The 23027-nt window shown below is 33.2% G+C and overlaps 1 protein-coding gene across 1 annotated transcript; it reads right to left on the bottom strand.

Moving 5' to 3' along the window:
• LOC117337853 lies at window positions 1–23027 on the bottom strand. The gene is made up of 36 exons (XM_033898981.1): window positions 22967–23027; window positions 21744–22370; window positions 20792–20821; window positions 19869–20009; window positions 19233–19367; window positions 18494–18594; window positions 18101–18221; window positions 17442–17567; window positions 16109–16216; window positions 15673–15804; window positions 15013–15120; window positions 14141–14263; window positions 13752–13859; window positions 12835–12960; window positions 12342–12449; window positions 11713–11832; window positions 10891–10998; window positions 10451–10582; window positions 9700–9801; window positions 9321–9446; window positions 8564–8686; window positions 7826–7951; window positions 7544–7657; window positions 7184–7315; window positions 6403–6513; window positions 6050–6175; window positions 5071–5178; window positions 4634–4759; window positions 3887–3994; window positions 3482–3595; window positions 2812–2937; window positions 2148–2258; window positions 1571–1696; window positions 1001–1108; window positions 341–448; window positions 1–65 (listed from the first exon to the last, which is right to left on the bottom strand). Exons 1-36 carry the CDS (start codon window positions 23025–23027, stop codon window positions 1–3), a joined length of 4575 nt encoding a protein of 1524 aa, XP_033754872.1.

The following is a 23027-nucleotide window of genomic DNA, read 5'->3' as shown; positions in this document are numbered from 1 at the left end:
CTACTCTGACATATACTTATATGTTAATTGAATTGGCATATGTGATGGATAAGTGTAAATAAATACTGTAAAATATAAATAAAAAGAAACTGAATAGTCACATTTATTTTAATAACAAATCATTCCGAAATATATATCTTCATTTCAAAAGGATTACCAATTCTTCAATATTTCATTTGTTTTCTATGTTGTTACTGTGATGTTTACGCAGATTGTTTAAACATATAAGATGATGATCAATAACACAACATATGTTTTAATGTTGTGTTGATTTAATGGATCGCTTAAAATATTCATTTAAATGTTGTATGAATCAATGCATATTCATCAATATACTTACGCGGATCAACTGGAGTTAAGTAACCGTCGTCTCCACAAATCTGTTCTCGAATACCGTAGTTAACCTTTTCACCAATATCAAAACATTCCCCTGATTTTGACATGCAACCTGTCAATGATAATTGCATTCATATGTATAATTATTCATTTTGTAGAACATACATTTAAAGTGTCAGCATGCAATTTGCTAGATAGAAAAGGTTACTATAAGTTAAGATATATGTGTTAATTGATATATAACCGTCTTGAAATTTAATAACATATTCAGCAAAGTGACAGTCATAAAAACACTTTCCAGGAAAAAGTAATTTAAGGATAAGTGTGAAAATACTGTAATTTAAGTAAAATAATCCTAAAAGAGAAAAACTTTTTTAACAATGAAGTTATCATATAAGCGATTGCAATGATATAAATAAAAAATATTAACATGATTTAACATGTGTATGATTTTAAAATACCAATTGATCAGAAATAACTGAAAAAGTAAATATTGTTTCAAAGACTGACAACGACCTTACTTTGGCACCTGACCAATCGAGTTAAAATAAACTAATAATCTACAAAATTGTTATCATACAGGGACAATTCAAAAACCTTTAGATAGCACAAACGAAACCACAACTGGACAGAAAGACAACAAATTATGAACAAAGACACTTACCAACTTTGACATTTTGGAATATACCTCCCCACGTGCATTCCCTAATCATACATCCCTGGGTGATGATCTCTCCGGGCATGTAGCACGTTCCCGAGCAATCAAAGCAACCTTGATGGAAAGAGAAATACGATAGGCAATATTACAAACAAACTTGATTCGATTGTTCCGTTGTACAGTTAATAAGTTTTACAAACTTATCTTATCATTTTCATGCAATGTTGTTTTACAACAAAGTTGTCTTCATTCATAAATATCTTAATCATACACATATATGGATATTCAAATATTTAAGTTCACGTCGTGCATGATCATTAAAATATACAATAAGGTATACCATAATATCGAACGAACTGTACCTATTAATATTTTTCTCTGAACACAAAGTTTAAGCAAACTAGATACAAATGAGAGTCCTTGGTTCTGTACAGTTATAGCCTTTTTTAAATGAATATTTGTAATATATACCAAGCTACATTTAAGTCAACTCTGACCACCTTTGACATGCGTTAACTTTAAACTATGAAATCTAATTACATGTCATCAACATTTAACCACACCAAATTCACTTACCATGGTGTGCTACTACTGTGGTTTCGATATATGTCGGTCCTTGTTCTTCTACCTGACACGAGTATTGAACACAATCTTCTAGCCAAGAGGAGCCACGAGGAACACACTTTCCGTTCCATTCACATCCTTTACAATAAATGCTCGACAATATTAATATCTATGATAATATACATTGAAACCATGTACTAATAATAAAACAGTGATGTGACGGATTTGCCGTTTTCGATATTTTTCTATTCTTATTCAATGCAAATTAAAATTCAATGTAGTACAATATCAACATCTTTAAATTAGTTTTAGAACCAGATACCAAGTACGCAGTTTGTAAAAAATAATATTATTTGAATTCATTAATCACGCAAATAACCTTTCGGATTAAAGAATAGCGGAGCTTTAAAGTTACAATAATTGATGGAAATCGTCCTCATATGGAAGACCCAACTATTAAGGTTTGTAAAATAAGTAGATGACATGCACTAGCGTTTTGCTTTATTGTAATACAAGGTTATTTGAGCAAAACAAATTAAAGTATTCCGTGATGATGTTTTGCAACATTTAATCATGTGTGTTAACTCACCAATTTCCGTAGGTACGAAATCTCCATTTTCGCATTCAAATTTGACACATTCGTTGGTTGAAGGCATTTCCTTCCCTGATCTCGTGCACTGACCTTCATCGTCTCTGCATCCTTAATAGATAATGTTACCAATGGATAAATAAATAAATCTGCAACGCAGCTAAATCTTTGTGTGACATCAGTAATATTTTGCAAAGTATCAGAACACTAATGATTACGTGCTACTCTTCTATAGATGTTAGCTCTGACTTAAGGAATATCAAATTTACATACATATACTATTTTGTTATAACAGTAGTCTAATTTGTTTAAATATTCTTTGCACTATTCTAACGAAATTGCATCCAATGATATAAAAACTTACACGTGTGGGCTGTCGTTAAATAAATATGGTATACTTATGATGACACATTGTTTGAACGCCTGATGTGAATAACATTATGAATGCAGATACGTATACTTAGGTTTTTCCTCTTAAACACTCTGAAATGACATGTTACACGATATTCCAAAAAAATATCCAACAGAAAACATTGATATACATATTAGTATATAATGTTTGCAATGATATGCATTGAATTCATGTTGTCTAGAAATTATGTAGTTATGAATATGCATAAACAACTAATTTGCATATACCAAGTGTATATAGTATAAGGCATACCTGCCGTTCTTTCCACAATCTTTACATCATTGTCCGCTGGGCTGTAGACACATTTATATGCCTGGCACGAGTCTTTGTCAAACCATCTGGAATCCCTCTCCTTGCACTCACCTTTCCATTTGCAACCTGTTACGATTTAATGCTTACCATTAGTATGATTCATGAAGATTTTGGAGATCAGATAATGTAATAGGCGATATTTAATACATTTCATGTAAAACTGGCATTGGTCATCATGTAAAACTGGCATTGGTCATCATGCAAAACTGGCATTGGTCATCATGTAAAACTGGCATTGGTCAACTGGCATTGGTCATCATGTAAAACTGGCATTGGTCATCATGTAAAACTGGAATTGGTCATCATGTAAAACTGGCATTGGTCATCATGTAAAACTTGCGCTGGTCATATCTATCTCGTTGTGGTACTTGCCATATCTTCAGTCATGATACACAGAAATAAGAAATTGCTGCACAGGAGCTTTGCTATTGGAATATAAACAATTTATTGAGTTTTATCGTTATTGGACCTTTCATAGTACGAGCCCCTGTTTAGTCAACGACAAACGATTTTACTTATGTTTCTTTGAACCTTTTGGTGACCTTAACGGCCGTTAAAATAAATAATATATACTGTATTTATATAAGTATATATTGTTAGGAAATATTACTTCTGTTCACTGGTTCGAGGGATCGAGTCTTCCTACTGCAGGTGTATTCCACACATTCTTTCTTATCCATATAAAAGTCACCAGGTTTCAAACACCCTTCGGGAGTCGTACAAGCTACAAAACAAATTTACATATACTGTCAACATGCTTATTTTTGCGCTTTTCGCTACATTCCTCTGAATTATGATTGTGCTAAATGAAGTTTCTATATATTGTTTTCTACGACAAATTTTCTTGGAACGCCTTTTTATCAATTCACAAATCTTGTTTTTCATTTCAGTTGTGCGATTTATAGGTATTAATGCAAAATATCAATATATCTAAGACATTGAAACTTGAAAATATGTTAAAATATTCTATGAGAAAACGGGAAGCCGTAGTGTACATGGTAATCATGCTACTTACCGAACTTCGATACCTCAAACTCTCCACCTTCCTGACAGGCATACTGAAGACATCCGTTGGTGCGAATATCTCCGGGTCGGTAGCAACCGCCACTCTCGCATAGACATCCTAAATGGTAAGAACAACGGTAAATGTCCAATACGCGATATATAAAGCCATCATTTTTTACGATAAATTGTTTCTTGATGGTTTTAAATTATTATTAACCGATAACATGTTTGCAAGTTATTATCTACAAATACATGCCTGTGGTTAGTTTCATGTTTTTTAAAGAAAACTTTATACCTATATGTCATAGCTATATTTGACCATCAATGCAAACCAAAATCTGACGAGCTGATAGATTATTAATACTGTTTGTAAAATTTACTCCTGGTCAAACCTAAAAATTTAACACATTCCTGATTGGTGTTTGACTTGCTAAATACAAACACATCCTCTTTGCATAAACTTAACAATAATCGCATTGTAAACGCCACAATGATATATACTGCCAGAATTGTTAAAAAAACACGAGATATTAGCACATTTCAATACTCATGCCAAGAAGACGGCGGAGTGTGGAAAATAAAATTAGATCGAAAGAAAAGTAAAAATCTGGACAGGGATGCAATAGCCCGAATGATTCAATAAATTTGATAATTTTCAATACTGGATAACAAAAGACCACCTAGTAGATAAGTATATTATAAACCTTAATATTTTTAATTGTACCACTATCGAAATTAGCTAAAACGTAAAACTCACCATGAGACGCATTCACGTGTGTTTCCACGAAGTTGTTTCCTTTAGAGACAAGCTCACACGTGTACACGACACAATTTTTCTGCCATGACTCGCCAACCTTGTAGCACTTTTTCCTCCACATGCAGCCTATACAAAACAATAAAGAGATACAATTCCAAAGAGTATTTTCCTTAGCTTCCAGTCTAATGATGCCTTAAACTCTGGAAAGCTGTCAAAATATCAAATCAATAATGAAATGGGTTTTCAAACAATGCAAGCTACATATGGCACATTCACTGTGTATCAGATTAATCCATAGCTTGCAATAGCTTATGAACATCTTGTCAAAGAGACAAAAATATTTTGAATGTGCTGATAGGTCAGCAATTGGAGACAAGTTATCGGCAATACTTAAATATTGAAACAATTGTCTTGATAAACGCATCTATAATACACACCTATATCCACAGGCCTAAAGTTTGAGTTTTTGTTACAAAGAAATTTGGTGCATCCTTCTTCTTTCTTATCTCCCTTCTGGAAGCATCGTCCATCGTCATTTTTACAACCTTGTAAAGGATAAAACAAGAGAATATGGATTTAATTTATTAAGGTTTGACAGCATAATACATACTCTTTCCAATATAATGTGACCGGGTGGGGTGTCCTGCTTGGTGTCTTCGGCAGTATGTTTAAGTAGATTTAAGGCGACATAACAGGAACATACCGCAGCCTCCCAAAGCACACATACGCACTCACCAAACACATGCATGTCGCACGCACGGGAGGCCGTTCTTAAATGACCTAAGCTGTTAATAGGACGTTAAACAAAATAAACCAAACCAAACCAAACTTTCCAATAAAGACGGCGTTTTCGCAATACCGTAAAAACACGAATTATGTGAAGACTATCTGAACTTTTGGTTTGTATATTAACAAATATTTAAAGCTAGATTGGACACTATACGTGCACTGCTACGATTGATCTGTTTACTGCAAAGTTATTAAAATTCATGGGGCTACTATTTTGCGGTCTACTTTTACGTTCGCGGTTTTTAAGTTTCGCACAATCACGCCTAACATATTCGGCAGTAAACACATATGTTCACATCTATAAATATTCACTGGGAAAATATTGTCGCGGTATATCTAAGTATAACATAAGTTCTAAATTTACACATTTTCATTAATTTGCTTCCTGTAAGTCAATATTAAGTGACTAATTGTGGAACATGTAATTTGCTGCTACTATTTACCTACCTTTTGCATACTCGTAAAATGTCGGTACGTTTTTAATGGGACCGAATCTAGGTTTATTTGATAAGCCCGTAATATTATCTCTGAGATGACATATTTGAGACAAATAAAGTCTCCTGATTCTATATATTATCTGAATATTTTATCTTACATGGCCAATCATTATGCTCGTATACAACTTACCTGTTGTCTTAGCGTCAATGATTATATCTTTCAGAGCAGGTGAGTAAATGCATCGAAAGTCGGTGCAAGTTTCGGGGTCAAACCATTCTGAATTAAGGGGTCTGCATTTATCGCCATCTTGACAATCTGCAACATACAACGGAAACATTTCAATCAGTAAATCAATAAAAAAAACAACGTATATGCCCTTTTTGATTCCAAGGTGAGGTTCGGGAAACGGCAATACATGCATATTTTTGAATCATGAATAAAATAATCCGATTACAAAAAGAAAGAAATATAGTAATCAATGGTACATTCCCATATGATGATATTACACATTGGGGGTCATACGTTAATCTATGTAGTCATACCTTCTTTAACAATGACGAGTGTGCCCTTTGTCGGATCACATAGGTATGTCGTACAGTCCTTGACGATGGTATCTCCTGGCCACATACAGTTTCCTTCGAAATCCTTGCAACCTTGAAAACCAACGGACGTTTTCATTAACAGGATGGATAAAAATTCAAAGTATTTACTATAAGTACTCATGTTGGTAACAAATCCACGTGGTCTTGCTGGTGACATCCATACCTTGTCGACTCCGTGAAAACGAACTGCGTTACTAACCCGTAGACTTATAACGGCTGTCTTGTAAGAAACGATATTCCAATTGAAATTTACAAGAATGTCTACATTCAACCAACATTAACTGGGAAATATATTCAAAAAACACTACATTGTACTTCTTTGCAAAAATAAAGAGAAATCTTTTTAGCAATACCTCCAGTAAACTCTTAAATATGAAGATGAATTGTAGTATGGGTGGATAGCTCTCCATCCGAAGATAATTAGAATCTACTTTGTGTTGCCGCTATAGTGTGAAAACATTGTATATCCCATAATTTAGTTTAAAATTTATTCAATTTCCAAACGTTCAAACGTTTATGATGTCATCTTTTTGGACACAACATACCTATGTGTTAAGTCAAATTCGTGTGATTAGTCTTGTAAACAGCAGAATCGCCGCTGATATCTTAATCAGGAGCATTCTAAGAATTAATCAAATATAGCAACTACTTCGATGTTGTCAATTGGCAGTGGATTTATATGAAAAATAAATATCGGAAACAGCAGTTTTATTGAAAGTACCTTTTTCCTTTTTCTTGTGCATGATGACCTGAGAGGGATTGACCGCCTCTGATTTACATTTGTAGCGGATGCATTTCTCCCTGTCGACCCATCTGGAACGGTCTTTCTTACATTGTCCCTTGTACATACATCCTATCACATACAAACAATAATACATAGTGTCGTAGTCGAATATATCTTGTAATACAAGTAAATCATAACTGGGCAGCAAAGTATATTATATAAAAATAAATCGGATTCAAGAAAGGTTATTATTTATTTGACCATGTTTAATGTAAACCAATATGATATAATAACCTATATTACAATCCATCTAAAATTACATATATATGTAAATACAAACAATCTCTAGTTTCTTACCTGTTTCCACAGGTGAAAATATTTCGTATTTAGTGCATTCGTATTTCACACATTCATTTTCATCGTCTGTGATACGCTCGCCGAATGCATAACACTTGCCTCCAGTTCTACAACCTAGTTTGGGAAAGACATAAACATTTACTTTCATCATCATTTATGTTTTTTGTTTGGTTTTTTTTTTCGATTAAATGACATAAATCGAAAACCGTTACGTCAGATAACGAAATTTGTCTGGATGACGTTATAATATTAAAACCGAAGAATTCAAAAAAGAATTTTTACCGTAAGGTGAACTCATGATTTCAGGAAGATCTGATCCCTCGGTGTATAAACATGTTTGTTTAACACATTTCCTCTTGTGCACCCACTCCTCATCGACCGCCTTGCACTTTTTGCGGAACTCACAACCTGTTTATAAATACCAAAAATTATTTTAATCTATTTCAAACTAACACATCCTCGAAATATTACGTTGGCGTTAACCTTTTCGATTAACATATCAAAACAGGATTGTAATTAAGGTGTAGATCTTGCAGGATTTTATAACTTGTTTTGGTACATTTGATTTCTGTACATATACATATTTTAGCGGTTATCGTATTTTGGCGGTTTTCGCTTTGAAATTATTCCGTTAAATTATAAGTTCGCGAATGACGCTTTCTGTATAATATCTTTATAGAAAAAATGCAGTTGCGTAAATTCTGTATATACATAATACTTAATAAACGAAATGTAGTAACGTCAATTCTTCATTGCACAAATCAGTTGAAATTGTGCAATTCGTAAAAATCGGAGTGCGCGAAATGAATACGTTCACCGTACATAGTTAGAAATGTGTGTTTTACGTAAAGCAAGAGGAAGACAGAATTCAATAAAGACGGGGAAAAGATAATGAAATGAGTTATTAGTATGTTCATTGTGAATGGGTATAGATAAGCTCGCATAAAGTCACATGACAGTTTATAGAGTTTGTAGTTCGAATAAAATATATATATTGTCGATAAGATATGTGATGCCTACCGACTTCTTTTGGGAAAAATTGAGCACCATATCCCTTCCTTCTTTCACATTCGTAAGTTACACATTTGTTTATCCTTTTCGTCTTTCCAAATTTGTGGCATTTTCCCTTCTCGTCCCTGCATCCTGGAAAGCAATAATATGCAGGATAAATATATTTGCTAAACGATATTCGTAAAGGTAATAGCATTTTGTTCTGTATATGTTTGGTTCCCACTGAAGGATGTACGATTCATAATTTCTTATTGAATGGAACTGGTTCAGCAATTGTAAATATTCTTACCTTTCTCTAACAAGAGCTTTGTATTTTATATAATTTTCTAGAGACTGCTATTGCAACGATTAATCCAAGCAAAGCATTGTTCGGTAACAATGAATACTGATCTACGGCATGGAGAAATCTGTTTTGAGGCTGGCATAACTAAGAGGTGCCTTCATAAGGTATTCTTCTCTCGATCGGTTCAAAATACGGTAGGTGAGCTTGTTAGGGCCATTTAAGGGCTATTTTTAAAATGGCATCTAACTGAGCGGTAACCTTGACCTTTGGGAACTCAATTTCAACAATTTCACGAAAGTCATTTTGGTTGGAGACATAACACAAAATAATTCGCGCGACAGTGGCAATATGGAAGTGTATATTGGCACGAAAGGAATGAGAAAAAAGCTTGAGTTCAGGTACCAATGGAAATAACCTTAGATAATACATGATGTACAAAACATATTAAATAAGACAAGTAAGGAACAAATCAAATGTACTTACCCCAAAGATCCCTTTTGACTTTTGGAATTTCAGCGTCACCCTTTTTTTCACAGGAAAAGGTCAAACATTTTTTCTCGTGCTCCCATTTACTATTCAGGAACTTGCAATTACCTCTGAATTCACATTCTTAAATTTTAAAAAAAGAAAGAAAAAAAGACTAACTGCTGATTATGGAAATAATTTTAACTTAAAATTCCACAATGGATTTTCTTGTATTTAATTTCAATTTTGCTTAAAATGATCTGATTTGATTACAAATAACCAACTGATAGATATTTTTCAGAGTATCCGCAGGAGTGGAGTTAAAAGTAATAAAGTAGTCAGTTCGTATTAACTTCTGTCACATCAACTTATTTCTAATATCACCCGAGATACTTACGTGCATCTACGACCTTGAAACCACCTTTTAAACACTTGTATGTGACACATGCTTCTGTTTTTGTCTGACCACGCCAGTAGCAAGTTTCGTGGTCCATACACCCTTTTAATAAAATAAATAATTGCATGCACAAATAGCAAAGTAAGATTTTTGATATTAGTCTACGAGTAAAAACTTTTTTTATATATATTATTTCAGAATTATGAAAATACGTTTTGATATAACTTAAGATATAATAAATTATGTTATATTAATAATAATGCATAGATAAATATTTTGTCATAAAACAAACAGCCGGTGATGATTTAATATCTACGTTGATATATTTGTCATTTGTTATAGTTCTATATTGATTCGCTTTTCAAAGCTCTACATAACATAAATCCACATATTATTCTACTTATCAATAGCTAATGTTCCTCCTAGGAATAGATGATTCCGTTTTAGACTTCCCACAAAAAGTATTACCCAATAAAAATGTAAATTATATCAGTTATGTCAAGATTGAAGAATAGTCCCGTTTTTTATGTTCTAAACCTAGATGTTTGAGCAATTAACTTATTTTAAATGTCTTTTTTTCATTAAAAATCTACAGTTAAAGTAATATTGCGTTAAGTGCAGATTCCGTATATTGGTTTATAACAAGAGCACTGTGGCTGCGCCAACTCAATATTGCCCTATTAATCTGTCTTAATCTAATTATGCGTTAAGATTTGAGGACACCAAAATAGATATGTCTACAGTAACTAACCAGCTCTTTCCTTTTTGATAGTTTTAATATAGCCTTCTCCTTCTTCCTCCACGGCGCATTCGTACCGTATACAAGACTCTTCATCCTTGATCACTTCACTTACGTTCATGCATCTGCCATCATGGGGACATCCTAAAGAAGTAAATAGTATGTTTATTCCAATAGTATCGTATGTATCTCTTAGCAGAAATAGAATCGGAAACATGCGATGTTTTTTTACTAGACTCCAATAAGATCCTTCCAGACTTCTTGATATTGACTTTGTTAAGATTGTAGTGCTTACACATCTAATACTTTTTTCAGCAATACTGTTTTCATCATAAAGTATAAGTCTTGGTTTGACGTTCGCATATATCTGACATGGCGAATATTGGTTTTTTTTTTGTGCTGTTATGTAGTTTTTTATGGATTCAAAGACAAATACATAAACAACCACTCACCGACGGTTAAAGGAACCATTTTGCCCTTATCACATTTAAACTTGATGCATTTGTCTCCAACTATAGCGCCGTTTCTGAAGCATCTGTCTCTGTAAGAGTCTTCACACCCTGTTGGAGAGAAGAAGCATAGTATTAGTATGGTAACGATAGGATTTAATTTGATGAAATCAGTCATGTGTGTTGTATGATGAACTATCTAGTTGTTCTTTGTCACCGACATCTTCCGTAATTTGAGTATGCGACTTAGCCCGGATTTGACCTAGATTTGTTTGGAGGATGTCGTGTCCATCTGGAACATGTGATCCTAAAGTATCTACAAGCAAATGTGTACTCTTTGTTCATATCTGCCTTCGTTTTACCAGTTTTAGTTAGAACCGCTGTGAATGATTATGTCGGTATTCTCTGTTGCCAATTCACGTTGATGAAATATTCATTAATCATGGACTTATGGTGAGGTCAATATGTTGTCAGTACAACACCGTATTAACTAGATCAAAGGTCTTTACATTTTATATATTAGATATGAGACCTGTTTGCAAAAGAATGTAATTTCATTATATTTCTATTAAAAAACATAATTTACACTGGGGCATTGTGACGTCACAATTATTATTGACTCATTGTTTCTAAACATAGCGTCATCAGTAGTTTCTCAAAATATAATTATAATAGCATTACAAATTTAATAGGCATGTAGCTGATGAAATAATAATACAATACAAGGATATTTCGCCTTTAACAGCAAAAATGAAGTAAAGGGTAATGTGAAAGACAGCATTTACGAAGGAAGTTATGAGAATGAAGATTAATGTTTTATGTTACCGTGGATTATTTCCTCGACGGATACCCCATCTTCCTTTTGAACACAGCCATACTTGACACAATCGTCTTTGCTGAACCATTTTGTGCCAACTGCTTTGCATTCGCCTTCCCATGGACATTCTACAATATAAAGTTAGAACAGTATTCAACTTTTATCCTTGAATACCGAGAGTCCAAAAGCGAAAACGGTTTGAAGTATTTGCCTTTTCGTAAAACGACATATAGACTCTATTACATTTCTGTTTTTCCAAACTCAAGGTAAGATAAAACGATATAGCATAAATATGGATATGTGAAAATGATAAGATATTTTCCTTAAAATATTATTTGTCTACTCCTGAGACTACATCATCTATTTAAAACACAATATTATCCCATTCGAGGTCAAATTTATTTATTCGAAAACACTTACAAACATCAATATTGGTGTTTTACTTCCATAAGGTAGTATTTAACATACAGTAAATCAAAAGTGCATTGTATATCTAGCAAAGTGTGTCGATCATGTTTATCCAAGAATTATATTCACACAATTAACACAGGATTACAATAATTATCAAATAAGTATCAGTTTCTGAAATATCATTAATTCTTCAATATCATTACGTCTATGATTCAACAGAACAAACCTTCGTCGATGGGATTGAAACCTCTACCGTCAGCCATACATTCGAAAGTCTCACATCCCTTCTTGATAATTGTTCCTGGAGCGTGACATTTCTTGTCACAAAGGCAACCTTTGAAGATAAAAGCATAGTTTTTTTTGCAGTGATAGCAAGCCTGCTACACATGATATGTAACAGTTCATGTTTTGGTAATAAAAATGAATAACATTGACAATAAGCTATATTTCGTTTACCTACCTATATATTCGTAATAAAATTGCCTGACTATAGCTATTTGTCGGATACATTTATTACAAATTTTAAGATTTATCTATCCGTCATTAATATTCACGCTTATATGTAACATTCGACTAATTCATACAATGTGATTTGAAGCAATCTTATCTATCAGAGTTACTTCCCCTTGTTTCACTTTGTCATCGATGGTATAGCAATAGCCTCAAATCCGATTTGGGCCAATGATGACATTGACGTTAAAAGTAATCTGTAATCGTACCATACGGTTCTTCTTCCATTACAGCTGTGGCGGTGACCGGATCTTCTTTACAGTAAAATGTGAGACAGTCATCATAGTCTATCCAATCCTGGCCAATTTCGAAGCACTTTTCTTTGTATTCGCATACTGTAAGTATAATTATGGCAAAGTAGCAGCATATTCTGGTAAAGACAGTGATCACATTTTATTGTGGCATCTACATCGGTTACAAATTATTGATTGGGGAACCTTGCGGCTAACAACTAGATAATCCTTGATAATGCTTCTAGTGTGAGAAATGTGGCTCACTTATCATATTCTTGGCATATAGTACGCTCATTCGATCAAGTGCTCTATGGCACATGCGCAGTGACACTGCTGTGTCGTCATATTTCAATGACATTATGCTAGTTTTACGATGTGAATGCCTTCATAGTGGTAAAACGCATTCCACATATAAATATATATATATATATGTGATGAATATCATCTTGCACTTTGCGCTTGAAAATACACGCACTAGAAATCTGTATCTTTCTTCAAAAATATATGCGATAAAAAAGATTAATATAAGGTTTTGAGGCAGGTTGTTAAAGACCATAAGAAAGTTTGATCTCATTTGTAATTTTGTTTTTGCTACTATTGCGAAATAAGTCAAGCGTGTTTGATGCTTGTTGATATGCCTAGTGGTCCAGTTGTCCCGACCCTCGCTTTCATTTTGAATATGTGATTTGACCTAGATTGATGTGCCTGGTATTGTCGATGAAACCTCTTTTCATTCAATGGTATTCATGCACATCTATTTAGAATTAAGCTCTGTTCCTATATTTTCTACATGAAATTGAACCAATTTACCTATAATTTCGATATGATATTAAAACTTAGCACGCTCAACTGTATCCTACAATCACTGATTTATGTAATCGATGGTTACTTACGATTAGCTCTCAAAATGTGATCAATACCGCACACTTCTGTGACACAGGAATACGGCACTTTGCGTGTCTCTCCTGGCTTGTAACAAACTCCATCCTCGTCAACGCATCCTGTAAATAATTTTGTAAATTAATTCTGAAGTTGTAGTTGCATCACTACTAACTAGCTGATTATCTCATTCATTCAATGTTTTATTTTAATGAATGAAAGTGGATTTCAAATTGGCCATCAGCTATCATTATATCCTCAGAAAGATAAAATGCAAATGTTCAAAATGTTTTATCTAAAAGACCAGAAGGAAACTTAACTCAGACTAAGGCTTTTTGCATCCTGGTTACGGGAAAAAAAATATTTTCTTTAATCATCGCTTTGGGGAAACAATTTGACGTACCATTTCTTAGCCCGAAGTACACAGCACCTTTAGTTTCGTCAGCTTTGCACCTGAATTCTTTACATTTGTCCCTATCTTCCCATATATCGCCGATGTTGTAACACTCTCCCTTGTACTTGCACGCTGCAAATATCAACATAAAATGTGTATGATCTATTCTTTTCTGGATATAATTGTCGAATTATCATCCTGCTGCGTCGAACATAAAAAACAAGGAGACACATTTGTACTGCAATTACGAAACAAGTTATATCAAGTGATATTTTTATTACGATCGTTGGCCCGGATGCTTTCTTACTGTTGGAGGGAATCGGAGTACCAGGGGAAACCCACGTGGTCAGGCAGGTGACCCTATACTTTGTTCACGTCGGATCGAGGAATTGAACCCCGGCTACCTTGACGAAAGGCAATTGTGTTACCATAGTGCCACCCAACCAATCAGTAGATCATGTTAAAATATATTCAGGATGTGCATCCGTTACTTACTAAATATGACAGACATCAATGATCGATTTATAGTATACTGGATCTCTTTTCATGAAATTCTCGACTTTGTCCCGATGCAAGAAGAAATACTTTGAATGATTGAATCCCTTTTGATAATGTCAGTGTTGAATTTGTTGTAATGGTTTTCTTCCGCCTACTTTAACTACTACGGACCTTAATTTGGGAAAACGAATTTCATTTTTGCGCATTGGATGTCCATAACAGAAATAAGTTTTAACCCTCTGGAATACCTGGTTCAATAAACTGCAAATTAGGAAACCCTTGTTATCAATTTCCGTGGTTTGCCGTAATCTTATATGGGTTGGTTAACTAACTGGCATTATCATCTTACACCCGTGACAGGGGTTATGTCTACCAATGCCTACCTGCATCTGTTCTCTTCAATTTGCCGTTATATCCACATGTATACGTGTGACAATTGTCCTTTGTCGTTTCTCCTGGTTTCATACAATTTCCTTGGAAGTCAAGACACTCTGCAAGATATAAATGATCAATAAACAAGTAAGTTAAATAAGTCATCGTAAGTGATACACATCCCTTCGCGTGTACCTGCTGAATTATCCTGCAATTGATAAGTCCTGATGCCAACTCGTTCGAGTTATATTGTAATAATTGACCGTTATATGAAACATAATCAAAAACCGTTTACAAATGTCACTAGAATGGTTACAAATATTTTAAATAAACGGTGACCTAGTCCTGGAACTAGGCAGTATGAAACACGAACTCGTTCTAAATAAACTCGCGCATGGATAATGTATAAGATTTGAAATCGAGTCAAAATGAAGTCGCTAGAGCACTCACAAAAACTGAACATAGAAAGTACACTCACATACGAACGGGATTCTATATCCGCTCGACTTCGTCACGAGGGGATAACAATAAGTTTGCCGATTTGTGTATATGGACTACTATGACTTAATGAATTTCAACTTTTATCTTGCATATTTAGAAATGTACACACATATGAATATGATGAAGCGATACGAATTAAATATGATTAGTTCCATATCAATGTTACTTACCGATGTCTTTATCCGTAATTGTAGATACATATCCTTCCTCATATTCCCCTTCACGGCAATAAAACTGGGCACAAACCCCTGGCTTACGCCAGGAAGAGCCTACAGGTTTGCACTCGTCCTTAACAGGGCACCCTGAAATCATCGATAATGAAACATTGTCTATACATATAGATTTTCGATATCCTGCGCGAGAATAGTTTCTAGATTTTAAGGAAAGATTGCAATAAATTTCAGAGTGTGTTAATTAATTATTGTGTTTATTGGTATAATATTCTTCTAAAAAATTAATGAAATAAATCATTATATAAACGGAATCATTATCTTTTTTTCCGATAAAGTATTTAAGTACTGGTGGTGATCAGCTGCCCTTTTAAAAAGGGTTTAACATAAAAACATGTTTCTGTAGTGGTAATCATTGCCAATCTTGTTTTCATACCTGCGGTTACCAAATCTAAGCCTCCATCTGGATTGCACTTGTATTCAATACATTGTGCTTTTCCAACAGATTCTCCTTTTTTCACACATCCCCCGTCCATTTTACATCCTGATAATTAAAGAATTATTAATTACGACTATCATTGCTTTTTTCAATGGTCCATTCAAGCATCATTGCATTCAATAAATTGTTGCCAAAGAAAACAACTCAAAACAAACCTAAAATGTAAACGCACGCATCTATGTCGTGTCAAACGTTGTATTATTCAATAATTTGATGTCTATGTTCTGTGTATTTCGTTTATATTTAATATTTCTGTTTGTATTCAGTTAGTTTGAATTTTGGATTTATTATTTATTTTCTATTTCAATATTTATGTTATGAATTCCCATATTTTGCACCATATTCAAATTATACAATTTTCCATAAATATTTTTTATTTCAGCATGTTTATCCGGTATTTCATACTTATTATTCAAAATTTTGTATTCTAAATCTTTTCATCTGTATTATTTATGCCACATTTGTATTCTATAACTGATTTATTAATATTGCAAAAAGTTATCTATATTCTATCCTTTTTTATTTCTAAGGTATCCTTTGTGCATTTACATTCGATACGATTTTTTATTTATATTGTAAAATTTCTTTATCCCCAACACTACAAATTTAAACTTAATGAATACAAATGGGAGGTATACTACTAAGAAAAACACAATGAACATAAACAAATAACTTATTCAATAATAAACATTTGATTTTTGAGAGATATTAACATTATTAACTATTGATGATACCAGAATCGGCCCATGAGTATAGTTAGATCCAAAACAGACAAACTTAGCCATATAGTTTAATGGACTGACATATACTGTGGTCTAGAAATGAGTTTATGTCAACCGTTTAAACATGCATAATGTTTCAGTGATGGTCAAGAAGTCAGTCGGAATACAAATATTCATCATATATTTGTGAGTTATCCGGCAGGGCCGCGATAGCTCAGTCGGTGAAAGCGTCAGCCACATAACCTCGGATGAAGGTAAGAGGTGTGTGGTTCGACGCTCCGTTCCCATGTCGGTCAGTGTTTCTCGGAAAGCTGACAAACGGGTCAGTCTATATAGTAGTGGTTGTGTCCTTGAGGAGACACCTTACCTTAACTGCTCTTGATGGCATGCGGTGGACCTCCCGTATGTTGTGTATTAAAGTAGTCATAAACTACTACAAGGAGACCCCGCTTAAAATGACCCTGGTTGTTTACTAGGCGATAAACCCAGCATTCTAGATAGCAAAGGTAATCTAATTGTGCACTGAAGCGTAATAGTGTACATGTTACCTGCTACTCTTTCCCTCACGACAGCCTTCCTGTTTTTTTCGTTGTAAATGCATTTGAACTTGGTGCAGTTGTCGTCATTTTCCCATTGGCTATCTATTTCGTAACATTGGTATTCGTAGTCACATCCTGAAAATTAAGATATATGAACAATCATCATCGATGTTTTAGAAATATTGCTAAAATAGGAATTAATGATTGAAAGTAATTATATTTCTTATGTAATTATTAATATGCTCAATCTTCGACAGGAGAAATTATGATCGATTCGAAAAATAATTTTTCTCCTGTCGAAGATTGAACATATCAATATTATATGCTTTCGACAAAGTTAACACAAAGTGTACCAACATTGGTATTATCTTTTATGTTTCGCATGTAACATTCAGACTTTTAAAGAGTCATTCGAGAAGGGTTTTTTTTATCCTTGATGACAATATATGTTTTCATACATATGTATACGTGTGTTATTTTATGCATTTTTTGACATTCTGTATTCACGATGTGGGCGGTGTATAATACACTTTATTTTTGTAATATGAATTAAGTATTCCTCAGTATATAAACCACATTACAATAACATAGTATATATGTTTATATTTTTAATGTCGAATCGTAATATGATCACATAACAAAGCTGAAGTAGCTTGTAGCTTGCTTACGTATCGTGTCCATGACGAAGTCATACAATTGTGTCGAGTCGTCGTATGTACACACTAACTCGTTGCAGTCTTCTTTAATCGAATCACCGAGGGGAACGCATTTTCCGTCGTGTTTACATCCCTGTAAAGTCAACAATGAACACTTTAATTGATTATATAATGACCAAAATCGAAATGAAATTGTTTGCAGTCAATACCAGGATTAAGAGCTTAAGCAAAATTGAAACTAATCATTAACTATTAAATATCAATGCACTTTTAGCGCTATAGAGAAGATAGGTAACTAGATTGACTCGATAAAAACAAACTATGGTTAAGAAACTATCTTGAACGAAGTATCAATAATGGTACGGTATTAGTCTTACCGGCTTCATAAGTGACGAACTTAACTACGGACTGATCAACTTCCTCAACTCGTTCACATTTGAACCCGATGCAATGTTCACTGTACTTGTATCCAATATCCCTACAAATTCCTTCAGGATCCAAGCATTCTGTAGGTAAAAATATAAATTGTCAATTCATATATCGAATTTCATTCGCCGTGAAAAAAACAACCCGATAGCCATTCAGAAATAACGATATCAACGCGTTATCTAATATATCCCTTTATACAAAGATCCACAAGATATTTGACGTTTAACATTCTTCGCTTATACTTTTTGTTCTAAGGCCTTAATCCATTGCATTATAATAACAGGCTGTATATATTTATACAGTGTAATCATATCTACATCAATAAATGAATGTGTTTTCGATACATTTTCGGCTTTTTAAAACTCATACATGTATCCATAGAACATTTTATGATTTCCTGATTCCTAAAGAACATCCAGGAATATTCACTGCATTTTCCTTGATTAAGGTAATTAAAATATAATAGTTAATTTGGTCAATTGTTGTATTGATTGAATGCCTGTGAATATGTAATAAAACGATAATATCATAGACGCAGTATCATATAAAACAATATCTTATCATTATAGCTTACCCCAGTATCAACAGAGGGTCATCTAGGATATATAACCATTGTTAAACAAACCAGTCACTAATATTTGCTAGCACTTCTTAGATCACGGTGATGATTGCTATCCTTATTTTAAAACCTGTATATTGAATCCGTAATATTTACTTTCATCTGTCAATTCAACTTGTCCAATAGGATTGCCATATTTGTCTTGTCTACGTTTACACTGGTAGGATTCACATGTGCTGTTATCGCTCCAAGTAGAATCTTCTTCACGACACTGTCCTTTTACACTGCACCCTGAATATCACAATTTATCATTGAAAAATATATATCGAACACGACGGATTAATCTAATCCCTGTTTATAAACATTTATACTGACTAAAAGAAATTTGCATTAGCTGTTAGTTCAATAAGCATAAAAAAGATGTTATGGTTCAGGTATATCGAGTTTGAGGATATGTATATTGACTGGAACACATTCCCGTATAAAATTAGCTGATTGAAGGGCATTAAACGCAAATAATTTAACTTCAAGTGACAATGTATAATCGAGACTATCTTTTTTACCTCATTGAATGATTTTGTATAGAAATATTTATAAATGATAGTTCATGCATTTTTACAAGCCTTCATTAATATAAAACATTAACTAAATAAAAATATCAATGTTTCCACCTTATTATGACTGCTATCATTTAAGAGAACATTGAGGACACGTACATGAAACGTAACATTTCTCCTTCGAAACCATAAAGGCTTTACGTCATTTGATCCAATTAGTGTGACGATTACTTACCGAGATTAGTGAGCTTTACTTCAAAGCCAAGACAGGAGTTTTGGTCATCGCCCATGCATTCACTTTTCCTCGAGCACGTGTACTTATTACAACCGTCCATTTTCTCTGAATCCCAGTCCATGCAACCGTTAAACACACATCCTGAAGAGAAAATAAAGTAAATAGATAAATTAATCAACTAAATAACTAAATGCACTATTACACTGGTAATGAAGGGGATATCAATCAGTATTTTTGATAAGCTACTGATTTTTAACATAAAAAATCGATATCGCATTTCTCAATAATATTCAACTTAAAAAGAAAATGTCATGTTTTTATTACTTTTTTATAAGCATATCAATTAAATCAAGCGATGTTTCTGTGAGTAAATATCGCGGAGCATATTCCTTGAAGAATTCAATTCAATTTGCTATTTATATAAAAATTATAAATCTTTATTTTTTTCCAAAGTTATATGTGTATTAAATGTTGATGTCACATTAACAGCCATAAACACATATGTTCACAATTCTACTTATCTTTCGGAAATAAGGAATAATTCCTTTTAAAAAAATGGCGTTACCTGTCCAAGTTCTTAACCAAGCTTTGTTTTGACACTTGAACGTCTTACACTTTGATTTTATAATTTGACCGTCTTCGTAGCATGGGTCACCTAATGATAGAAGAAAACATATTATAACATTATTAACTGATACATAACTCTGTAAGAAAAACGTTGATATAAACGATAAGTTGGGAAAATATATATATCAAAATGGAAATTATAAAACATATCTCAAAATAGCAGTGAATATTTTATAGTTTGTCTTTCTTCCTACAATGGGCGTATAGAGGCAAATAAAACATTTAAACAAGTTATACTGCAGAAAGATATCATATGATAATTTAATTGTAAAGAAAACAAGGAAGAGCATACTTACCATTCCTAACTGTCGAAATCTTTTTGATTACTGTAAGAAAATAACACAAAATTCATTATAAATGTTCCTGAAAATAAAATTACATTCATAATCTTACTGTTAGTGAAATATAAGAAAACATCGATTTGATAAAACATGTTGGGTTTACTTATTTATCATTAGAGTTTATTAAACTGAAGTGATTAATAAGAACGCACTACAAGGAAATCCGACATATTTTTCGTTCGGAGGCAGCCAAATAACAAAACAGGGAGATACGTAAATAGAAAATAAAGTTGAACGGTGTCTGTTCGCAATATATTTATATTAACATGTATATACAGTTCAATAAATAACGTAACATGAAGTTGACAATCTATTTTTCTTGATAGCGGAAAGGAAATAATGAAACAGGTATCCATTATATATATAAATTAATAAATAAATGTGTACAATATTTCCACGAAGTGTCACATCCTACATTGAAATCATATCGAAGATAACAATAATTTTTGAAATATCATCATCAAATTCTCAAACAGGGAGATACGTAAATAGAAAATAAAGTTGAACGGTGTCTGTTCGCAATATATTTATATAAACATGTATATAAAGTTGAATATATAACGTAACATGAAGTTGACAATCTATTTTTCTTGATAGCGGAGAAGAAATATAAATTAATAAATAAATGTGTACAATATTTTCACGAAGTGTCGCATCCTTCATGGAAATCATATCGAAGATAACAATAATTTTTGAAATATCATCATCAAATTCAGTTGTTGTTCTTTTCAGAAAAAAACTAAGTAATTCATTAAAAAAAACTGTTACAATTAAGACAATGGAAATCTCAATCGACAATCCTTGTCTGATATCCAACGCAAAAACGATCAATACACAAATGAACAATTGCCTGAAAAGAGAAACTGCCTTTTTTGAATACGGAGCATAGAAATACAAAATAGTTTACCTTTACATATCTGCATGAATACATCAGCTCTAAGTTCGTCCAGTGCTTCGTATGAATCAATGTAGCCAACCATTTCGACGTCAGTTATCTCACTTGAAACAATTGATTGGAGAAGCTCTTTATTTTCTTGTTCTTCAAATGCTGGACCTATTCCAAATCCCAATATTGGTATTTGCTTTGTGCCTTTACCTTTCCACTTCTTCAATTCGTCCCTCAATTTGGCACCTTTCTCTATGTTAGGTTCCCCGTCAGTTATCAAAATTACTAAATCATTTACATCCTGCCTGTCGCCATTATCGACATTAAAAACATCCTGTCTTGCCAAACGGAATCCTCCTGTCATGTTTGTAGCTCTACTCATATAAGGCATCTTTCTTATGGCACGCTGGATATCTTCTTTGCTGTCGTAAGTATTGAAATAAAATTCGACCTGCGCAGACGAGGAGAATGAGACAACAGACACCTTAGCAGAACCCGTATCAACGGCATTGTCATCAAGAAAGTCAACTAGAAATTTGCGCATCAACTTAAAGTCAGATGATCCAATACTTCCAGATGAGTCAATGATAAATGCAAGGTCGATTTCGCGATCTCCACATTGTTCAAATTCAGTAACCACTTTTTTTACTGCAATGTAAAAAATGAAGATATAATTGATCTCTATTCATATATAAGAGGAAATAATATAAATCAATTCAGAGAACTTTTTTGATAATTTTGAAACATCCTATTTTGAAATTAAAAAAAATATATTCAAACTAAGATGAAAACAACATTTATTACAGTTTGTATAATTTCTCTTACACCTCTATCAATAAATACCAAATCAATTGCAATTTGTTTATTCTTAAAACTGTAGTCAGGAATACCCAATTTAAAAAAAAGGGGGGGGGGATGTTTACTCAGAATTGCACAAGAGTACGGCATGTTATCATTCCCGTAAATTTACATAATGAAAGGTTGTTACTATCACCGCTATCACGGCCGTGCGGCCCTTCAATTTACAATTTCATGAATACAGACGTTTATATAAACTTTTTTTTAAATGTAGCATGACTTGTTTTATAGGAATTTGCGAGGGTAAATTTGCTTTTATACATGTCATAATAATATTCATTACATTGAAATAAGGAATGGATTGTATGTATATAATGGATGTATTGTATATTGCGAAAATTTGATTTATTTAATATACCAGTCAATATGTTAAAACAGACATATACCTGCTCCACTGTGCCATATCAGAGCAGCAAAGAGAAAGCTAAACAGTTGTAAGTTTCCCAT

This window comes from Pecten maximus, chromosome 11 (assembly GCF_902652985.1).
Source record: "Pecten maximus chromosome 11, xPecMax1.1, whole genome shotgun sequence".
NCBI classification, from domain to species: Eukaryota; Metazoa; Mollusca; class Bivalvia; order Pectinida; family Pectinidae; genus Pecten; species Pecten maximus.
This window is presented reverse-complemented; position numbering and strand designations above follow the sequence as displayed.

Coding starts and splice junctions, on each gene's coding strand:
- LOC117337853 (XM_033898981.1), bottom strand. CDS start 23,027: ATGGGAAACTTACAACTGTTTAGCTTTCTCTTTGCTGCTCTGATATGG. Junction 9,802..10,450: donor TATCAAAAAGGAAAGAGCTG/GTTAGTTACTGT, acceptor TTTTATTAAAAG/GGTGTATGGACCACGAAACT. Junction 3,995..4,633: donor ACACGTGAATGCGTCTCATG/GTGAGTTTTACG, acceptor CTTACCATTTAG/GATGTCTATGCGAGAGTGGC.